Below are 19,014 nucleotides of genomic sequence, written 5' to 3' on the forward strand. Positions count from 1 at the left end.
GACTTTATGCTTTAATGGCTACCAAAGATGCTTCAACAAATTACTGAGTAAAGGGTCTGAATACTTATGTAAATGTGATATTTCAGTTTTTTTGTTGTTTAATAAATTAGCCAAATTTTCTAAAAACCTGTTTTTGCTTTGTCATTATGGGGTATTGTGTGTGTAGATTGATGAGGGAAAAACTCAATTTAAAACTCAATTTTAGAATAAGGCTGTAACACACATATGTCAGAGTCAAGGCCCGCGGGCCACATCCGGCCCGCGAGAAGGTTTTTTACGGCCCCTGGGATGATCTTGATTTATTATTAGAACCGGCCCGCAGACCGCAGCAAGCCGGCAGCCCGCAGATCTTTTACACGCACCAATACTACATTTCCCACAATGCAACGGTGACGCACCGAGCAGTAGGCTGCTTCATTTCAATATTTATTGGCACAGCAGTCGTCAGCATCACAGTAAAATTAACTTTCAGATACCCATCAAAAATGGCAAAACGGAAGGTGGACACTGAGAACCGGGGGTTTCAAACAAGGTGGGAGTCGGAGTATATGTTCACGGAGGTAGCTGGAAAACCTGTGTGTCTTCTGTGTGGAGAAAGTGTGGCGGTACTGAAAGAGTATAATCTGAGACGACATTATGAAACGAAACACGCGGACAAAAACAAGAATATGGACATGGAACAAAGGCTACAAAAGGCAGAGGAATTAAAACGAGGCCTCAAATCTCGACAGGCTCTGTTCAAAAAAGCCAAATCACAAGGCCAGGCTGCTGTCAAGGCCAGTTTTATTTTGGCAGAAGAGATCGCTAAATCAGCCCGGCCATTTACGGAGGGGGATTTCATCAAAAACTGCATGATTAAAGTTTGTGACGAAGTTTGCCCAGAAAAAAGGCAACTCTTTTTAAATGTGAGTATGAGCAGAAACACCATTGCCGAGAGAGTAGACCAGTTGTCCATCAATCTAAAAGAGCAGCTTGTGAAAAAGGGAAAAGATTTCATTGCATATTCCTTGGCTGTGGATGAGAGCACCGACATTTCTGACATTGCCCAGTTGTCAATTTTCATCCGCGGAGTGGACTCCAGCCTAAGCGTGACAGAGGAGTTTTTGGCTTTACGTCCTATGCATGGCACAACTACGGGGCATGATTTGTATGAAGAGGTGTCAAGATGTGTAAATGAGATGGAGCTGCCTTGGGAAAAACTCGTGGGTTTGACAACCGACGGAGCACCTGCGATGTGTGGACACAGGAGCGGACTGGTGGCGAAGATACGGGAAAAGATGCAAGAGGAAAACGCGACAGGTGAGCTGACAGCTTATCATTGTATCATACACCAGGAAGCGTTGTGCGGTAAAGCCTTGAAAATGGAGCATGTAATGAGCATCATCACGCGCACAGTTAACTTTATCAGAGCCAAAGGTTTGAATCACCGCCAGTTCAAGGCATTTCTGACGGAGTTAGAAACGGAGCATGGTGATTTGCCTTATCACACAGAGGTGCGATGGCTAAGCCAGGGAAAGGTGCTTCAAAGATGTTTCGAGCTTCGTGAGGAGATTTGTCTGTTCTTGGACAGCAAAGGGAAAGACACAACACAACTCCGAGACGAAATGTTTCTGTGTGAAATGGCTTTTCTGTGTGACATTACGAGTCATCTGAATGCAATGAACTTGCAGCTGCAGGGTCGGGATCATGTCATCTCTGATATGTACAGTACAGTGAAGGCATTTAAAACCAAGTTTAAGTTCAAACCAAGTTCAAGTTTAAAAGTTAAAGTTTAATATTTGTTTTCACTGCATGTTACTTCTCCTTAAACAAAGTGTTGTTTTTGATTAATAGATTTTTGCACTTTATTTTATTGTATTTCAATCCAATTATATTTTAAAAATATTTCAGTTGAGTGGATGATAGAAAATTGCTATTATTGTTTTTTTCTTTGAAGTAAATTTAGCCCACTTTTGCTAAAATAGAAAATATAGGCTACTGATGGTGCCTTGAATACCGGTTTCTTTCATTTAATGTTCATGTTATGGGGATTTTTATATAAAGGAAATTTGTCTTTTGTGTCTGTTGAAAATTAAAGATTACTGACAGAGCCATAAGAAAATATTGCTTTATTTATCTGATCATATTGGAATATATTTGTTAGGTTTTCAGTAGGTTCAATTAGGTTCACTAGACTATATGCGTCATTTAAAAAATTTTCAATGAACATTCGAACAGTCCGGCCCTCGGCTTGTAGCTAAATTTTTTATTTGGCCCTCCGTCCATTTGACTTTGACACCCCTGCTGTAACATAACAAAATGTGGAAAAACATTTTGTTTTCCAGTCAGAAGTTTGGACACACCTACTCATTCAAGGGTTTTTCTTTATTTTTACTATTTTCTACATTGTAAAATAATGTGAAATAACACATATGGAATCATGTAGTAACCAAAAAAGTGTTAAACAAATCCAAATATATTTTAGATTATTCAAAGTAGCCACCCTTTGCCTTGATGACAGCTTTGCACAATCTTGGCATTCTCTCAACCAGCTTCACCTGGAATGCTATTCCAACAGTCTTGAAGGAGTTCCCATATATTCTGAGCACTTGTTAGCTTATTTTCCTTCACTCTGCGGTCCAACTCATCCCAAACCATCTCAATTGGGTTGAGGTCGGATGATTGTGCAGGCCAGGTCATCTGATGCAGCAGTCCAACAGTCTCCTTCTTGGTCAAATAGCCTTTACACAGCCTGGAGGTGTGTTGGGTCATTGTCCTGTTGAAAAACAAATGATAGTCCCACTAAGCGCAAACCAGATGGGAAGGTGTATCACTGCAGAATGCTGTGGTAGCCATGCTGGTTAAGTGTGCCTTGAATTCTAAATGAATCACTGACAGTGTCACCAGAAAATCACCCCCACACCATAACACCTCCTCCTTCATGCTTCACGGTGTGAACTACACACGTAGAGATCATCCGTTCACCTACTCTGCATCTTACAAAGACACAGCGGTTGGAACCAAAAATCTCAAATTTGGACTCCACCGATGTCCATTGCTCGTGTTTCTTGGCCCAAGCCTTATTATTGGTGTCCTTTAGTAGTGGTTTCTTTGCAGCAATTTGACCATGAAGGCCGACCTCTGAACAGTTGATGTTGCGATGTGTCTGTTACTTGGGGTGGCAGGTAGCCTAGTGGTTAGAGCGTTGGACTAGGAACCGAAAGGTTGCAAGATCGAGTCCCTGAGCTGACAAGGTAAAAATATGTAATTCTGCTCCTGAACAAGGCAGTTAACCCACTGTTCCTAGGCTGTTGTTGAAAATAAGAATTTGTTCTTAACTGACTTCCTTAGTTAAATAAAGGTAAAAAAAAATAAAAATAAACATTTACTCTGTGAAGCATTTGGGCTGCAATCTGAGGTGCAGTTAACTCTAATGAACTTATCCTCTGCAGCAGAGGTAACTCTGGGTCTTCCTTTCCTGTGGCGGTCCTCATGAGCCAGTGTCATTATGGGGTATTGTGTGTAGATTGATGAGGGGACAAAACCTATTTAATCAATTTTAGAATTAGGCTGTAATGTAACAAAATATGGAAAAAGTGAAGTGGTCGGAATACTTTCCGAGTGCACCTTATATGAGGCATACAACCATCTCACCTCTGCAGACTTTGCTACGAAGAGACAGAATCATTAGATCACTGACATTATTTTGGTATTGCCCCTACTGTATGTATCTCTGGGGGAAAGAGGAAGGGTTTGTCATAAAAAATCATCCCAACGCCTATTATTTCACAGAGTGAGTCCATGTAAGTTATTATGTGATTTGTTAAACCACATTTTACTCCTAACTCATTGAGGCTTGCCTAAATAAATGGGCTGAATACTTATGCAATGACAATATTAATTATGCATTTTTATATTTATCTTAAAAAACAGAATTTTTCTTCTACTTTGACATAAACAAAGTATTTTATGTATATTGTTGACAAAAAATGACAATTAAATCAATTTTAATCCCACTTTGTAATACAATAAAATGTGAAGACACTGCAAGGCACTGTAGTGCTTAAGGAGATGCGTAGCTGTTCTGTTGAATAGTGCAGCGGCCAGTTATGGACAGAACAGTATATATAAACAGTAGACAGGCTGTTTAAGAAAATATCGATTTAAGAGGTCTTGACTATTCTCCCCCATTTTACTGGAAAAAGACTAATCTTATCAATTTGTTTATCCGTTTAAACCAGAAAAACAAAAACAAATCTTTTGAGTTAATTTCACCCTTTTTATCAGAAAAAAAAAGTCTGTCCTCATTTTCCCACGAGGCATTTGGTGTGTTTAACATTCTTTTTGTTTTTGTTGTGTTGTCTTTTTTTACACCCTCCGTTAAATTACGGTAATTATACTGTACGGCTTTTAGTCTGACTAATGTTTGCTGAGTCCGTAGTCCCCGCCAGTCTGTGTGCATTCTCAGAGGATTTTCTGGCTAAGCTTATGGTACGCCTCTGTCACATTGTGCATTGAAGAAGGGTGGTAGTGGAGTTTGTTCTCTCCGTATAAATATATTAATTATTTCTGTATTTTTTTTTGTAATGTAAGATGGTGATGTCATATGGCCCGCTTTTTCATTGGGTAACAGGTGGTTGATTGGTTGTTGAAAGTACTGTTAGTCTTTGGTGGAAACTAAAGGTGACGGTTGCATGGGAAGCACACACTCTCACTCAAGCACACATACACCTGCAGACATACACACACACCACATCTCACTTACTACTACGTCTGTCATCCTGTTGACCTGGTCTCGCTATACCACATGTACCACATGTACAGTAACACATCTACCACATGTACAGTAACACATGTACCACATGTACAGTAACACATCTACCACATGTACAGTAACACATCTACCACATGTACAGTAACACATCTACCACATGTACAGTAACACATGTACACATGTACAGTAACACATGTACACATGTACAGTAACACATCTACCACATGTACAGTAACACATGTACACATGTACAGTAACACATCTACCACATGTACAGTAACACATCTACCACATGTACAGTAACACATCTACCACATGTACAGTAACACATGTACACATGTACAGTAACACATGTACACATGTACAGTAACACATCTACCACATGTACAGTAACACATCTACCACATGTACAGTAACACATCTACCACATGTACAGTAACACATGTACACATGTACAGTAACACATGTACACATGTACAGTAACACATCTACCACATGTACAGTAACACATCTACCACATGTACAGTAACACATCTACCACATGTACAGTAACACATCTACCACATGTACAGTAACACATCTACCACATGTACAGTAACACATCTACCACATGTACAGTAACACATCTACCACATGTACAGTAACACATGTGGGTGAACTATTAATGTTATCTAGAAATGATTTCATATGGATATCAAGACCACTGTACTTGGCCTTTAATTGGTCCGTTAGATTTGAGGGGGAGAATGTGAGAATCAATGACTCTGGCTCTATTGAGTAAATGCCTGTAAAAACCACTGTCTATAGATAACATAAATAACTGTGTAATGATTTAGGAATTTGTCAAAAGTAATTAATGAATGGCTACAGTGAGACTGACTGAAAGTTAGCTTTCTGCTCAGGTTGTGTGTTGCACCACTATGGAAGTAGTGTAGTGTAACTTGATCTCCTAAACGTTGTTTCTTGTCGGACAACAAGTCGTGTCCCATCCTGTACTCTGGGAAATGAGAGAGAGATGATTCATTTCTCACAGTGACAGCACTATGTGGCAGCCATGGTTTATGTAGTGCTTGAGTAGTGTGTAATTTACAGTCTTTATGTTATAGGCTGTAAGTGTCAGTTCTGCTCTATTCATCCCACAAGGGGCTAGGTGAGTAGTGCTAATTGGTACATGCATAAACATACATGTATACATATAAAACGATAACACTAATAGTTACACTCATAAGAAATTATGTATTATATGATGTAATGATAAAACTGGTTAAATGCCTGGTCCAGTGGTTATTCCCAGCAAACATGACCCCATTGGCCCAATTTGAGTATTCGGTGGGCAAGGTGGGCACGGGCTAGCCCACACCAGCCCAACACGGGCTAGCCCACACCAGCCCAACACGGGCTAGCCCACACCAATCCCACATCAGTCCAAAACAGGCTAGCCCACACCAGCCCAACACAGGCTAGCCCACACCAGCCCAACACAGGCTAGTCCACACCAGCCCAACACAGGCTAGCCCACACCAATCCCACATCAGTCCAAAACAGGCTAGCCCACACCAGCCCAACACAGGCGAGCCCACACCAGCCCAACAAAGGGTAGTCCACACCAGCCCAACACAGGCTAGCCCACACCAATCCCACATCAGTCCAAAACAGGCTAGCCCACACCAACCCAACACAGGCGAGCCCACACCAGCCCAACAAAGGCTAGCCCACTCCAGCCCAACACAGGCTAGCCCACACCAATCCCACATCCGCCCAACAGGTCCTAGCCTACACCAGCCCAAAACAGGCTAGACCACACCAAGCCCATACCAACCCAACACAGGCTAGACCACACCAAGCCCACACCAACCCAACACAGGCTAGACCACACCAAGCCCACACCAACCCAACACAGGCTAGACCACACCAAGCCCACACCAGCCCTACACAGGCTAGACCACACCAAGCCCACACCAACCCAACACAGGCTAGACCACACCAAGCCCACACCAGCCCTACACAGGCTAGACCACACCAAGCCCACACCAACCCTACACAGGCTAGACCACACCAAGCCCACACCAGCCCTACACAGGCTAGACCACACCAAGCCCACACCAGCCCTACACAGGCTAGCCTACAACAGAACATGGGCTTTTGTATTTTGTAACATGGGTGTTATTTAGTGCCAATTGCAGTGCTTTATTGTTGTACAGATAGTGATCTAAAATATGTAAGGGAATGGTGAGTGTCCAATGTCTGTCATAGAATCTCTTCTAGAATGTCAATCACTATTCAAGTCTATGTTCCCTGATTAGTGGACTGGCGGCCATATTGATGGTACCCTATGCCAGGAAGTAAAATCGGAAAGTACAGTATTCAATCAGTAATAATTATTTGATGGTGTCCTCTCCCTCCCCAGGTGTCTGATGGGAGTCTGACGGTGCTGTTGGTCAGGCGCGAGGACAGAGGGGCGTACACCTGCCGAGCCTACAGCATCCAGGGGGAGGTTGTCCACACCACACGCCTGCTTGTCCAAGGTAGCCTCACCACAACTCAACGTCTGTGTGTTTGTGTTTGTGTCTGTGTGTGGATGTGGATGTGTGTGGATGTGGATGTAAGTGAGTGCATGTATACCTACGTGCAGCAGTGGGCGGGTGTACGTATGTGCATGTGCAGGAAGATGTGTAAGTGTGTGTGTGCCTATGAGGTCTACCACTACAGGAGCTAATTGGCTGCCATATGGAGCATGTCTGAGGATTAAGGCTTTAACAAGCTCTCTGTATGTCTGTCTGTCTGTCTGATGATGTCTGATGATGCAGGTTTTAAAGGTGGTGGATTTTGATTGGCAAATGACTCGGGGGGTAGGGATTATGTTAATTCGGTGTCCCTATTGGAAAGCCACTGAATCCGATCGCCACCAGATCAACTAAGCAAATCTGCAGCAGGCAGCATTTCCAGTTGTGCCCCTGCTATACATACACACACACACACCCATACACACCCACACACCCATACACACCCACACACAGTGGGTTTGCAGATAAGAATCCTTCCCCTGTTAGAGGCTCAGGCCCTGGGCTCTGGATCAGAACTACCATATTAGGCTGCCAGCCAAAATCACCAAGCTGGTTTAAGGAGGGGGATGGACTGTGTGGGTGGGTGTTTGTGTTTTGTATTATGGACTCTGCAATCAGCTCAGCTTTGCATCTGCTAAATTACTAAAATGTATGTTTGTGTGTGCTGAGTATGTTTGTGTGTACACACACGTTATGACATGGATTTGAGGATTTTCCATCGGTGCAGGCAGATGAAATGAGCTGAAATGACTGATAAGATATCATAGGCCATCTTTCCCTCTTTTCTCACTCACCACTATTCCACTTACAGTGCCTTCAGAAACTATTCACACCCCTTGACTTTTTGTTGTGTTCAGCCTGAATGTATAATGGAATACATTGAGCTTTTGTGTCACTGGCCTACACACAATACCCCATAATGTGAAAGGGGAATTATGTTTTTAGAAATGTTTGCAAATTAATAAAAAATGTAAAGCTGAAATGTCTTGAGTCAATAAGTATTCAACCCCTTTGTTATGGCAAACCTAAATAAGTTCAGGACTAAACATGTGCTAAACAAGACACATAATAGGTTGCATGGACTCACTCTGTTTGCAATAATAGTGTTTAACATGATTTTTGAATGACTACCTCATCTCTGTACCCCACATATACAATTAGCTGTAAAAAATATATGCAGTACCAGTCAAAAGTTTGGACACACCTACTCAATCAAGGGTTTTTCTTTATTTCTTTTTTTCTTTATGAAGACATCAAAACTATGAAATAACACATATGGAATCATGTAGTAACCCAAAAAGAGTTTAACAAATCAAAATATATTTTATATTTGAGATTCTTCAAATAGCCACCCTTTGCCTTGATGACAGCTTTGCACACTCTTGGCATTCTCTCAACCAGCTTCATGAGGTAGTCACCTGGAATGCATTTCAATTAACAGGTGTGCCTTGTTAAAAGTTAATTTGTGGAATTTCTTTCCTTCTTAATGCGTTTGAGCCAATCAGTTGTGTTGTGACAAGGTAGGGGTGGTATACAGAAGATGGCCATATTTGGTAAAAGTCCATATTATGGCAAGAACAGCTCAAATAAGCAAAGCGAAATGACAGTCGATCATTACATGAAGGTCAGTCAATCCGGAAAATTTCAAGAACTTTGAAAGTTTCTTCAAGTGCAGTTGCAAAAACCATCAAGCGCTATGATGAAACTGGCTCTCATGAGGACCGACACAGGAAAGGAAGACCAAAAGTTACCTCTGCTGTAGAGGATAAGTTCATTAGAATTACCAGCCTCAGAAATTGCAGCCCAAATAAATAATTCAGAGTTCAAGTAACAGACACATCTCAACATCAACTTTTCAGAGGAGACTGCATGAATCAAGACTTCATGGTCGAATTGCTGCAAAGAAACCACTACTAAAGGACACCAATAATAAGAAGAGACTTGCTTGGGCCAAGAAACACAAGCAATGGACATTAGACCAGTGGAAATCTGTCCTTTGGTCTGATGAGTCCAAATTTGAGATTTTTGGTTCCAACAGCCGTGTCTTTGTAAGACGCAGAGTAGGTGAACGGATGATCTCCACCTGTGTTATTCCCACCGTGAAGCATGGAGAAGTAGGTGTGATGGTGTGGGGGGGGCTTTGCTGGTGACACTGTCTGTGATTTATTTAGAATTCAAGGCACACTTAACCAACATGGCTACCATAGCATTCTGCAGCGATACTTCATCACATCTGGTTTGCACTTAGTGGGACTATCATTTGTTTTGCAACAGGACAATGACCCAACACATCTCCAGGCTGTGTAAGGGCTATTTGACCAAGAAGGTTCAGTTTTATTGCTTCTTTAATCAGGACAACAGTTTTCAGCTGTGCTAACATAATTGCAAAAGGGTTTTCTAACGATCAATTAGCCTTTTAAAATTATAAACTTGGATTATCTAACACATCGTGCCATTGGAAAACAGGAGTGATGGTTGCTGATAATGGGCTCTGTACACATATGTAGATATTCCATTAAAAATCTGCCGTTTCCAGTTACACTAGTCATTTACAACATTAACAATGTCAACACTGTATTTCTGATCAATTTGATGTTATTTTAATGGACAAAAATGTTTTGTTTTTTTCAAAAACAAGGAAATATCTAAGTGACCCAAAACTTTTGAACGGTAGTGGATATAAAATACACAGGGATGTAACCCAAACAAAAGAGCGAGGTTTAACCTCTAATAATTACATGGGACGAGACCTGTAATAACACTACACGGGACAGACCCAAAATATCAAGTGCACAATACACGTAGCACGAAAGCCGAAACAACAAAGCACAGGTACTCACAAGACCAACGGATATGGGAACAAAAACCGACAAGGACAATGGGGAACAGAAGGCACAAACTCAGCAAAAAAAGAAACGTCCCTTTCAGGACCCTGTCTTTCAAAGATAATTTGTAAATTCCAAATAACTTCACAGATCTTTATTGTAAAGGGTTTAAACACTGTTTCCCATGCTTGTTCAATGAACCATAAACAATTAATGAACATGCACCTGTGGAACGGTCGTTAAGACACTAACAGCTTACAGACGGTAGGCAATTAAGGTCACAGTTATGAAAACATAGGGCACTAAAGAGGCCTTTCTACTGACTCTGAAAAACACCAAAAGAAAGATGCCCAGGGTCCCTGCTCATCTGCGTGAACGTGCCTTAGGCATGCTGCAAGGAGGCATGAGGACTGCAGATGTGGCCAGGGCAATAAATTGCAATGTCCGTACTGTGAGACGCCTAAGACAGCGCTACAGGGAGACAGGATGGACAGCTGACCTGCACAGGATCGGTACATCCGAACATCACACCTGCGGGACAGGTACAGGATGGCAACAACAACTGCCCGAGTTACACCAGGAACGCACAATCCCTCCATCAGTGCTCAGATTGTCCGCTATAGGCTGAGAGAGGCTGGACTGAGGGCTTGTTGTCAGGCAGGTCCTCACCAGACATCACCGGCAACAACGTCGCCTAAGGGCACAAACCCACCGTAGCTGGACCAGACAGGACTGGCAAAAAGTGCTCTTCACTGACGAGTCGCGGTTTTGTCTCACCAGGGATGATGGTCGGATTTGTGTTTATCGTCGAAGGAATGAGCGTTACACTGAGGCCTGTACTCTTGAGCGGGATCGATTTGGAGGTGGAGGGTCCGTCATGGTCTGGGGCGGTGTGTCACAGCATCATCGGACTGAGCTTGTTGTCATTGCAGGCAATCTCAACGCTGTGCGTTACAGGGAAGACATCCCCCTCCCTCATGTGGCACCCTTCTTGCAGGCTCATCCTGACATGACCCTCCAGCATGACAATGCCACCAGCCATACTGCTCGTTCTTTGCGTGATTTCCTGCAAGACAGGAATGTCAGTGTTCTGCCATGGCCAGCGAAGAGCCCAGATCTCAATCCCATTGAGCACATTTGGGACCTGTTGGATCGGAGAGTGAGGGCTAGGGCCATTCCCCCCAGAAATGTCTGGGAACTTGCAGGTGCCTTGGTGGAAGAGTGGGGTAACATCTCACAGCAAGAACTGGCAAATCTGGTGCAGTCCATGAGGAGGAGATGCACTGCAGTACTTAATGCAGCTGGTGATCACACCAGATACTGACTGTTACTTTTGATTTTGACCCCCCCTTTGTTCAGGGACACATTATTCCATTTATGTCCGTCACATGTCTGTGGAACTTGTTCAGTTTATGTCTCAGTTGTTGAATCTTGTTATGTTCATACAAATATTTACACATGTTAAGTTTGCTGAAAATAAACGCGGTTGACAGTGAGAGGACGTTTCTTTTTTTGCTGAGTTTATATAACATACTAATCAGGTGGAATGGGAACCAGGTGTGTGTAATGAGACGAAGACAGTCCGGGGTTGGTGGTAATGATCCAGTTCAGTGAAGCCTAGAAAGCTGGTGACGTAGACCTCCGTAGCTGGTGAATGGAATGAGCAGCAGTACCAGGGGGATCCGTGACAATTCCAGGATGTATGCAATAGGCATGCCCCTTTTTTTTTTAAATTAGGATTAAGGGCAGAGAGAACCCTTGGTTTACTGAGGAACTTACTAAAATCATAAGGGAACGAAATGCTATGTGAGCTAAAGCAAGAGGGTCTGGTTCGGCAGATGATTGGACTGTATTTTTTTCCTCATATCTTCTCCTGTTTAATGTGTTTGAGTACATGTAAAAAAAAAAAAAAAGGGAATGTAACTAATTGCCTTTGTTTTGTGCTTTGTGTCCCTCCAGGGCCACCGTTCATCGTGTCCCCTCCCCAGAACCTGACGGTGAACATATCCCAGGCCGCCAAGCTGGACTGCCTGGCCGAGGCCTACCCTGGCAACCTCACCTACACCTGGTTCTGGGAGGACGACAACGTCTTTTTCAAGAAGTAAAGTTATGATCGGGTTCATTACTCTTCCATCCCCTATCCACCACCACCCTAAACACATGCCGTACAACTGGGGACACATTAAATATGAGTTTTGTGATGCTTTGTTTGGTGTGAATTGTGTATACCAACCACCACTTACAGAATTGTTTGTTCATTGTCCTTGTGCAGTCACGACACGCAGTAACATTTGAGAGACATAGAAGTACTCAAATAAAATCCCGCCCTGACGCACATACACAATGAATTTGGAACTGTCAACCTGATCATGTAATCTCATTTTAGACCCTTGCACAGAGAGAGTATTAGTTATTGTGTTGCATGCATTATTGTGCACTTCTTTCTCCTCACATGGAATTAAGATGCCCTGCGATGGCATAACAGCAGTGCCTGAAATAGTGTCAAACAAGCTGCAGTACCCCACCATGGTGACAGAAGAAACTTGAGTGCAATGCAAGCTAGCCATCAATACTTGATAATACCCAACAACGAACACTATCCATGGTAGGGATTGTAATAAAAAAAAAGATGATAAAATACAACAATTGATAAAGAAATACAATTCAAATACACTATACCATTCAAGATAGGGAATGTAGTAAAATAATTTGTAGTTACGTTTCTATTTATAGTATTTATAAATAGATAAGATAGCATTAAAAGAAAGTACAATTAATTAAATAATACATCTTCAAATAAGGAACTGGAACACAAACGTACTCAAAAGCCTGAGATTAGGCAGGAATAACATGATAGAAATAAAACCACCGCAAACAGAGGACATCGAAGGCACAGTATGTGGGTATGTACATGTGGTGGAAGATGGGGTGTGTGTTTGTGTGATTGAAAAAGTGTGTTGGGTTAAGTGAGTGAAAAAGTGAATTTGGTTGCAAAAGCCAGAGCCCATGTGTGTCAGTGAGCAGGAGTTGTGACAGAGAGAGTTTTCAATTTTATGCAGATATGGGATATGCATTTTAAAATAAATTACAATATAGTTTATTTATTGTCCTATCACGATGGAACTTTCGCCAACCCTATATCCTAGACACCCACCTGAGCGACCCACACACAAAGGATCTGTTATCTTTATCTGTTTTATAGGCCTACTGCAAGTAGTCTATACTCCACCAAGACAGAAAAATAAACGTGGTCAAAGACCCACTAAAGCAGCATCGTCCGCTCAAGAGTCTGAGCCTGCCTGACAGGGTTGGTCAAACAAAGCCAAAGCCCCCGGATGGGTGAGCATCAAGGCAAAGGGTGGCGACTTTGAAGAATGTCAAATATATTTTTGGTTACTACATGATTCTATATGTGTTATTTCATAGTTTATGTATTCACTATTATTCTACAATATAGAAAATAGTAAAAATAAAGAAAAATCCTTGAATGAGTAGGTGTGTCCAAACTTTTGACTGGTACTGTATATGGCAGAGGCTAAATCAAGCTAGTCATCTTGACTACTTTCTTATGTCATTCTCGCTTGCCCCAAAAGTAAAAAGTGTTGATAGGGGACAGAATGCGGTCGGACCATCAAATCATTTGCATATACATTGGTCTTACAGAATTCAAGTGGGCGAGGATATTGGCAATGTAAGCAAAGCCTATTGTAAGACTACTTGTTTTTAACCAAGACGGACCTTTTCTGACATAACATAGGTACAGCAGATCCCTTTATTGTATGTGACACTTTTAAATATCCTTTTAGGGGCTATGCAATGCAATACTCATCTTTAAAACAAAAGCAATATAGGTCAAAATAGTTCATATTAACAAAGGAAGTAGATGGACTAACAGTACAGATAGACAGCAATATAAACTGTACCAGAGAGGTAGAGAATAAGTTAGAGGAAAAACAAAAAGAACTGGAGGAACTTTTTGAAGAAAAACCAAGTGTAATATATTCTAAAAAATAAAGCAAACTGGATGGAAGATGGGGTAAAATGCACCAAATCATTTTTAAATTTTCAACATAGAAATGCTACCAAAAAGAATTAACTGAAACTTGTTACAAATGACAGTCACCAATATTTTGAAAGAGGAAGCAAAGTACTTTAAGCATAAGTTTTTGTTTCAGTCTCCTCCATTTCTATTAATAATGTAGAATTAACAGCTGTACTGAAAGACTCATGTGAAGGCCAAATTACAGAGGAGGAACTTATTGATGCAATTAAAGCCTTTAAGCCAGGGAAACTCAAGGGTTGGATGGCATGCATACCAATTGAGGGATATCCATTTTTTTTATGTACTCAGCGGACCGCTATTAGCATGTTTTAACCACTCCTATAAAAATATACAGATACTCAACAAGAAGGTCTGATTTCACTATTACTAAAACAGGACCCAGGTGGTAAATATAACGATCCAGTCCATTTAAAAAAATGGAGGCCCCTTACACTTCAGTGTTGTGATGCAAAATTTGAGCGAATTGCATAGCGCATAGAATTAAAAAGGTATTGTTCATCGTAATCAGACAGGTTTTTGACATGGACGATACATTGGAGATAATATAAGACAAGTACTGGAAACAATAGAACACTGAAAAATCTGGGAAACCAGGCCTAGTATTCATAACTGACTTTGAAAATATTTTTGATAAAGTACAACGGGAATTTATATATAAATAGGGAGGGAGGAGGGTAGAGAGAAGGAGAAGAGAGGTATTGAATAAGATTGAAAGAGAGGATGGTACAGTGTAACATGTACCTCTTTAAGCAAAGTAGGGAATGAAGATAGACAGTCCGACGGAAAAGAGTTAGACTGAAGCAGAGGGAGGTCGGGAAGGAGGTATAAGAGAATGAAGATAGAGAAAATTAGTGAGTCAAAGTCAGGGAATGTGGAAGGGACAAAGTAAGAACGGTATGTACAGCGTCACCACAATGGAGACAGAAAGACAGTAAGCAAAGAAAGATAGAGATGGAAAAAGGTAGAAGGCAATAGATAGAGGACCCCCTCACCAACACCACCTCTTCTTCACCACCCCTCCTTGTCCCCAGTGACAGGAATATCTAGTGACAGGAATATCTAGTGACACAGTGCTTGTGCCGTTCCACGCTCCACTAGCTATGATTACGGGACTTCCACCTAGCCCCCAGCAATCCCACATCCACTCATGCGTGGCCTGTACACTTTTTCAACCTCCCAGAGAACTCCCACACTCCCAGAGAATGAAATGTTTAAGTGGAGGGCGATGGGGAGGGAGGAGAGACAAGGGAAGAGCCCTTGTTTCAATATAAGGAGGCAGTTTGTTATTGGAGCCCAGGGAAGTTGAGACAATGGTATTAATACACAATGATATTAGAAAATGTACAGTATTTAACAGGCTATATGTCACGTTGAATAAATGATTGGAGACAGACGCGGGAATACGTAATAGGAGGTTTTAATATCACATGCCATGAAAGGCATGGGGACGAAGCCCAAAACAAACACGTATACAAAACACATAGGGATGTATCCCAAACAAAAGAGCAAGGTTAAACCTCTAATAAATACATGGGACGAGACCCGCAATACACTACACGGGGCGAGACCCGTAGTAACAAATGCACAACAATACACGGGACGAGACCCGTAATAACAAGTGTACAATACACACAGCAAGCGAGCCGAAATAACATAGCACAGGTACTCACAGAGGAACGGACATGGGAACAATAACCGACCAGACAATGGTGAACAGAGGACACATATATACAATTACTAATCAGGAGAATTGGAATCAGGTGTGCATAATGAGACAGTTCAGCGACGCCTAGAGGCCGATGACGTAGACCTCCGGAACTGGTGCACGGAATGAGCAGCAGTACCGGGGGAATCCGTGACACTATGCCACCTGGACATTGCACCTAATTAACATTTGTGTGTAAAGCCACATTTCTAATCAAAGTTCATTTGCATTTTTTATCACAGCTGCAGCAAACTGCTTGTGTTTCTAGCTCAAAACCAATGCACACATAATCCAAAACTAAAAAGAAAGAAATTAATAAATATTAGAACAAGCAATGTCAGAGTTCAATATATTTAGATATACACTGCTCAAAAAAATAAAGGGAACACTTAAACAACACAATGTAACTCCAAGTCAATCACACTTCTGTGAAATCAAACTGTCCACTTAGGAAGCAACACTGATTGACAATAAATTTCACATGCTGTTGTGCAAATGGAATAGACAACAGGTGGAAATTATAGGCAATTAGCAAGACACCCCTAATAAAGGAGTGGTTCTGCAGGTGGTGACCACAGACCACTTCTCAGTTCCTATGCTTCCTGGCTGATGTTTTGGTCACTTTTGAATGCTGGCGGTGCTTTCACTCTAGTGGTAGCATGAGACGGAGTCTACAACCCACACAAGTGGCTCAGGTAGTGCAGCTCATCCAGGATGGCACATCAATGCGAGCTGTGGCAAGAAGGTTTGCTGTGTCTGTCAGCGTAGTGTCCAGAGCATGGAGGCGCTACCAGGAGACAGGCCAGTACATCAGGAGACGTGGAGGAGGCCGTAGGAGGGCAACAACCCAGCAGCAGGACCGCTACCTCCGCCTTTGTGCAAGGAGGAGCAGGAGGAGCACTGCCAGAGCCCTGCAAAATGACCTCCAGCAGGCCACAAATGTGCATGTGTCTGCTCAAACGGTCAGAAACAGACTCCATGAGGGTGGTATGAGGGCCCGACGTCCACAGGTGGGGGGGTTGTGCTTACAGCCCAACACCGTGCAGGACGTTTGGCATTTGCCAGAGAACACCAAGATTGGCAAATTCGCCACTGGCGCCCTGTGCTCTTCACAGATGAAAGCAGGTTCACACTGAGCACATGTGACAGAGTCTGGAGACGCCGTGGAGAACGTTCTGCTGCCTGCAACATCCTCCAGCATGACCAGTTTGGCGGTGGGTCAGTCATGGTGTGGGGTGGCATTTCTTTGGGGGGCCGCACAGCCCTCCATGTGCTCGCCAGAGGTAGCCTGACTGCCATTAGGTACCGAGATGAGATCCTCAGACCCCTTGTGAGACCATATGCTGGTGCGGTTGGCCCTGGGTTCCTCCTAATGCAAGACAATGCTAGACCTCATGTGGCTGGAGTGTGTCAGCAGTTCCTGCAAGAGGAAGGCATTGATGCTATGGACTGGCCCGCCCGTTCCCCAGACCTGAATCCAATTGAGCACATCTGGGACATCATGTCTCGCTCCATCCACCAACGCCACGTTGCACCACAGACTGTCCAGGAGTTGGCGAATGCTTTAGTCCAGGTCTGGGAGGAGATCCCTCAGGAGACCATCCGCCACCTCATCAGGAGCATGCCCAGGCGTTGTAGGGAGGTCATACAGGCACGTGGAGGCCACACACACTACTGAGCCTCATTTTGACTTGTTTTAAGGACATTGCATCAAAGTTGGATCAGCCTGTAGTGTGGTTTTCCACTTTAATTTTGAGTGTGACTCCAAATCCAGACCTCCATGGGTTGATAAATTTGATTTCCATTGATAATTTTTGTGTGATTTTGTTGTCAGCACATTCAACTATGTAATGAAAAAAGTATTTAATAAGAATATTTCATTCATTCAGATCTAGGATGTGTTATTTTAGTGTTCCCTTTCTTTTTTTGAGCAGTGTATATACAGAATATAACAAAAATATAAACACAACATGTAAAGTATTGTTTCCATGTTTCATGAGCTGAGATAAAAGATCCCAGAAATCTTCTGTATGCACAAAAAGCTTAATTCTCTGAAATGTTTTGCACAAATTTGTTTACATTCCTATTAGTGAGCATTTCTCCTTTGCCAAGATAATCCATCGACCTGACAGGTGTGGCATATCAAGAAGCTGATTAAGCAGCATGATTTTAGGGGCGTGCAATTGGCATGCTGACTGCAAGAATGTCCACCAGATCTGTTGACAGAGAATTGAATGTTAATTTCTCTACCATAAGACACCTCCAATGTCATTTTAGAGAATTTGGCAGTATGTCCAACCGGCCTCACAACCGCAGGCCTCGTGTAACCACGCAAACCCAATCCACATCTGGCTTCTTCACCTGCGGGATAGTCTGAGACCAGACACCCGGACAGCTGATGAAACTGTGGGTTTGCACAACCGAAGGATTTCTTCACAAACTGTCAGAAACCGTCTCAGGGAAGCTCATCTGCGTGCTCGTCATCCTCACCAGGCTCTTGACCTGAGTGCAGTTTAGCGTCATAACCTTCGAAGGCCACTGGCACGCTGGAAAAGTGTGCTCTTCACGGATTAATCTTGGTTTCAACTGTACTGAAAATGTCCTGCATACTCACCAGACATGTCACCCATTGAGCATGTCTGGGATGCTCTGGATCGATGTGTACGACAGTGTGTTCCAGTTCCCGCCAATATCCATTAACTTCGCACAGCCATTGAAGAGGAGTGGGACAACATTCCACTGGCCACAATCAACAGCCTGATCAACTCTATGCAAAGGAGATGTGTCGCTCTGATGAGGCAAATGTTCACACCAGGTACTGACTGGTTTTCTGATCCACGCCCGTACCTTTACTTTTAAGGTATCTGTGACCGACATCTGTATTCCCAGTCATGTAAAATCCATAGATTCGGGCCTAATGAATTTATTTCAATTGACTGATATGAATATGAACTCTAACTCAACCCTTATATGAACTCTAAATTAAATGTTTTAAATTGTTGCATGTTGAGTTTATATTTTTGTTCAATGTATATATACAGTACCAGTCAAAAGTTTGGACACACCTACTCATTCCAGGGTTTTTCTTTATTTTTACTATTTTC

General features: G+C 42.5%; 1 protein-coding gene across 1 annotated transcript in view; it reads left to right on the top strand.

The window, feature by feature from the left end:
- The window catches only part of LOC120057428 (protein turtle homolog B-like), a 235,761-nt gene that overhangs the window by 144,137 nt on the left and 72,610 nt on the right, over nt 1–19,014 (top strand). Inside the window, exons 5-6 of the mRNA XM_039006053.1 lie at nt 7,161–7,278; nt 12,102–12,243. Of these exons, the coding sequence (XP_038861981.1) occupies nt 7,161–7,278; nt 12,102–12,243 (260 nt within the window). The remainder of the gene's footprint in view (nt 1–7,160; nt 7,279–12,101; nt 12,244–19,014) is intronic.

This window comes from Salvelinus namaycush, chromosome 12 (assembly GCF_016432855.1).
Source record: "Salvelinus namaycush isolate Seneca chromosome 12, SaNama_1.0, whole genome shotgun sequence".
In the NCBI taxonomy this organism is placed as follows: domain Eukaryota; kingdom Metazoa; phylum Chordata; class Actinopteri; order Salmoniformes; family Salmonidae; genus Salvelinus; species Salvelinus namaycush.